This window comes from Pteropus vampyrus, unplaced genomic scaffold, assembly GCF_000151845.1.
Source record: "Pteropus vampyrus isolate Shadow unplaced genomic scaffold, Pvam_2.0 Scaffold329, whole genome shotgun sequence".
In the NCBI taxonomy this organism is placed as follows: Eukaryota; Metazoa; Chordata; class Mammalia; order Chiroptera; family Pteropodidae; genus Pteropus; species Pteropus vampyrus.
This window is the reverse complement of record NW_011889110.1, coordinates 708,106-711,461: the sequence shown is the minus strand read 5'-3', so window position 1 is coordinate 711,461 and position 3,356 is coordinate 708,106. Positions and strand designations below refer to the sequence as shown.

Below are 3,356 nucleotides of genomic sequence, written 5' to 3'. Positions count from 1 at the left end.
CCAAGCCTCCTGGAGACAGGAAGCCCTGGAGGTGAGGGTCACCTGAGGTCTAGGCCCCAGAGAGATCTGGAATAATTCAGGCTCGGAGGAAGGGACACTCACATGATGACATGAAACGGTCCCCCGAGGACGGTCTGTCCAAAATAGCGAGAGGCACCAACCCTGAAGATGTCCGGGATCTGGGAAGAGGCCAGTAAAACAGAAAACTCATGGAGACTGCAGCTCAGCCGGGGGACTCAGTAGATGGCCTCGCCCGGACCCCACCTGCACTCACCTCCAGGAGCAGCATGATCACAGCTCCGATGACGGTCACCAGCTCCCCTACCAGCCGGATTTTGTCCTGCTCCATCACATAGGCCTCCTGGGGGGTGGGGTTCAGAATAAGAAGTGCTTTCTGACGGCCTGAGCACCAAATCCTTTTGGGCAAGGGGGCCAAAGCAAGTGAGGTCTACTCAAGGTGAGGAAAAGCTCCCCGTGGCACTGTCCCCACCCCTCCATTGTACATGTCGTGTGGCTACCTCTGCGGCCCGGACATTTGTCTGTGTACCCAAGGCTTAGTATATGCTGCTTACGGTCTTAACTTGAGCCATCACCTAGCAAGTCACCTTTTATACAATATGTCATGAGCAGTAATTTGTGACGTATGTACTAAGGGGCTGAGAGCTCATTTTAGAGCACCAAGTTAAGAAGGTCACAGCGACAGGAAGAGGTATCGGTAGCTTCGAATGGCTTCAGCTATGTGGAAAGTCCAGCTTTCCCGACTTCTCTGTATTTCCCAGCAGGCAGAATAGACTTTAAACATAATGCAGGTTCCGGTATGTACTCAGATAGAACCTACCAGCTTTGGCAAAACCTCGAATCAATCATTAAACCTCCTTGAGCTTGAGGTTTCTCATCTGTCAAAAGGAAAGTCTGATGTTTATCTCCCAGGACCAATTGTGAAGATCAAAATAGATGAAGTATTTGGATGTTCTTCATAAACCCTAAAGCATTATAGATAGATGCGTTGCGATTTTATTATGAGTTGGCAACAGGGAAAAGGGCAGACGAGGTGTTAGAGACACCGAACGGGCTTCAATTCTGAGGAAGGGCCCACCTCACGCCGAGCAGTCGGTGTGGAAGGCACGGTTCTCAGGTCAAGATGGAGAGACCCTCCTCCTTCTGCGCCTGCTACTTCGCAGTGAAAGGCTCACCGCGTTACATGGATGTGCGGATCGAATCCCACAGTTACGGTTCTTAACGTTTTTGACATTATGAGCCCACTGGAGAATTTCGTAAAAACTACGGACGCTCTTTCCAGAAAACTGTGTTCATATATAAGTAACTCCCACATGAAATTGTACAAATAATTTCCACGCATTCAAGTACCCTTTAGGCTTTTGGCAACTCCGCTCTCCAAGATCACACCTCTGAAAAGCACACCCAAGATAGGAGCTGAGAGTCCCAGGGCCAGTGGGAAAGTTGATGATCTAAACTTGGGGGGTGATGGGATCCCTTGTTAGGTATAGGGAGTGCTGATCATCTTTACTCTTCTATAAACCGGACCCGCAAAGCATCCTCTGTGGGCTACTCCATCTGTGCATTTGCTGGTCCGGTGAGTGACACAGCTTTTGAAACAGAAAAAGATGCTGCAAGGCAGGAGGTGCCCTGTGGTATGAAGGAGGTGCCCACCTAGGGCCCCACGGCTGTGCAGGACGCACTGCTGGCTCAGAAGGAGCCAAGGGTACGGCCTTAGAGAGCAGGGCCGGACCGACCTGTGGACGGTGGAAGTGTTTGAGGTACATCACACGGGGCCGGGGAAGACCCACCGCAGGGTTGGCGTCTGTGTGCCTGGTGAACAATCTGACCTAACAACCTGCCGCTAGACTTCAGTGACTCTTTCGTTGTTTAAAGGATTGACGTTCTGCAAAGTTCTCCGATATTCAGCTCTGTTGAGAAACTGGTACATTTTATTTCATCATAGAACGGGAAATTTCCCTTTTTGCCTTGCTTTCACGGAAGCTCAGAGCTCTTTTTTTATCCCCAGCTCTAGCCACTACTTGGATCCACCTCTCCCGACATTCAGTTCGCCGGCCTCGTTCCGTTTCTTTATCTAAACGTCCCTGTGGCATCTGTCCCGCTGTAAAACGCGCCGACTGTTTTTGAGAATCGGGTCGTAAGTAGTAGGACGCCTGCCCCCACCTTTCCTCGGCTCGCCTGAGAAGCAAAGGAGCTGGCCGGGAGGGGAGGGCCACAGGATCGGGGTGCCCCTACGGGACGGCGGTTCCCTCGGGAGATGAAAAGGTAAAACCACGACCAGTGGAAGATGCTGGGGACAGTTTCGGTCACCGCAACCGCCTTCCGGGGCCTCCCCTCATCAGCAGCCCTGTGCTTGACCAACGGATGCTCTTACAAGTAGGAGCCCCCCACATAAGGTCGCCAGTGAGTGACAGGTGTCCAGAGACCCCAAGCTTTTGCGTCGGCTCCACCTGCGTTCTGACTGCCCTAAGGTAGCTTCTTCCGCCACTTCGTCCCCAAAGGTCCTCTCCCTTAAGCCAGGCAGCAGAGCGCCACCGTCTCCTCCCTCCACCAACTTCCTTTGGCTCATCCTCGCTTAATCCTCCCGACTCATCTAAAGGGAACGGACGCTGACCAGACGCTGACCAGTGGGTCCGCGGGGCCACTCTGCTGTGGCTCTCGCCTGGCACGCTGCCACTGTCTGGGCGCTCCGGGTCTCACCAGTCATGTTAGAGGTCGCCGAGAGCATCTTTATCCACAACATACAACGTGGTGGGTGCTCCATTCATAAGAAAGGAGAGAAGGAAGGAAAGGAGAGAGGGGGCAGGCGGGAACATGCTGAGCGCGACCTGCGAGGCGCACGCAGAAGGGGCCAAAGGGGAATCAGGAAGTGGGACTGGGGAAAAGGGTGACAGCTAAGTAAGCTTTCCTGGGATTTTCCGATTCCTAGCTCAAAACCACCTGAGCAGGCCTGGCTAATAACGCCGAGAAAACATTCCACCCCACCCTGTGAAAAACAATTGTCTTCTAGCAATGACTGACTGCAAGTTTTCACATCATCGCACGGCTTGGAATGTCAGGAGTTGTCGACAGCCAAACCCCCCGCAGAGGCTGACTTCAGGGAGCGTGGCCCCCTGAGACTGCTCCGGCTTATCAGCCGGCCGAGCCCACTGCCTGGAAGGAAACGCCCCGGAGGGGTGAGCAGAGCAGAACCCTGCAGCCCATGTGAAAGGGTGAGGAGCACAGGCAGCGCGGGAGGAAGCTGGGGCACACCAGGAAAAGCCGTCGAACCCTCGTCCTAGAGCTGCTCTTCCTGCCCAAGGTCCCAGGCTCACCGAGGAAAGAACCCCACTGGCCGC

The 3,356-nt window shown here is 53.8% G+C and overlaps 1 protein-coding gene across 1 annotated transcript in view; it reads right to left on the bottom strand.

Annotated features, from left to right (window-relative positions):
• TRPV5 (transient receptor potential cation channel subfamily V member 5) overlaps positions 1-3,356 on the bottom strand; it is a 28,566-nt gene that overhangs the window by 7,934 nt on the left and 17,276 nt on the right. The window contains exons 9-11 of the mRNA XM_023522061.1: positions 2,681-2,783; positions 275-361; positions 103-179 (exon numbers count right to left, since the gene is read on the bottom strand). Of these exons, the coding sequence (XP_023377829.1) occupies positions 103-179; positions 275-361; positions 2,681-2,783 (267 nt within the window). The remainder of the gene's footprint in view (positions 1-102; positions 180-274; positions 362-2,680; positions 2,784-3,356) is intronic.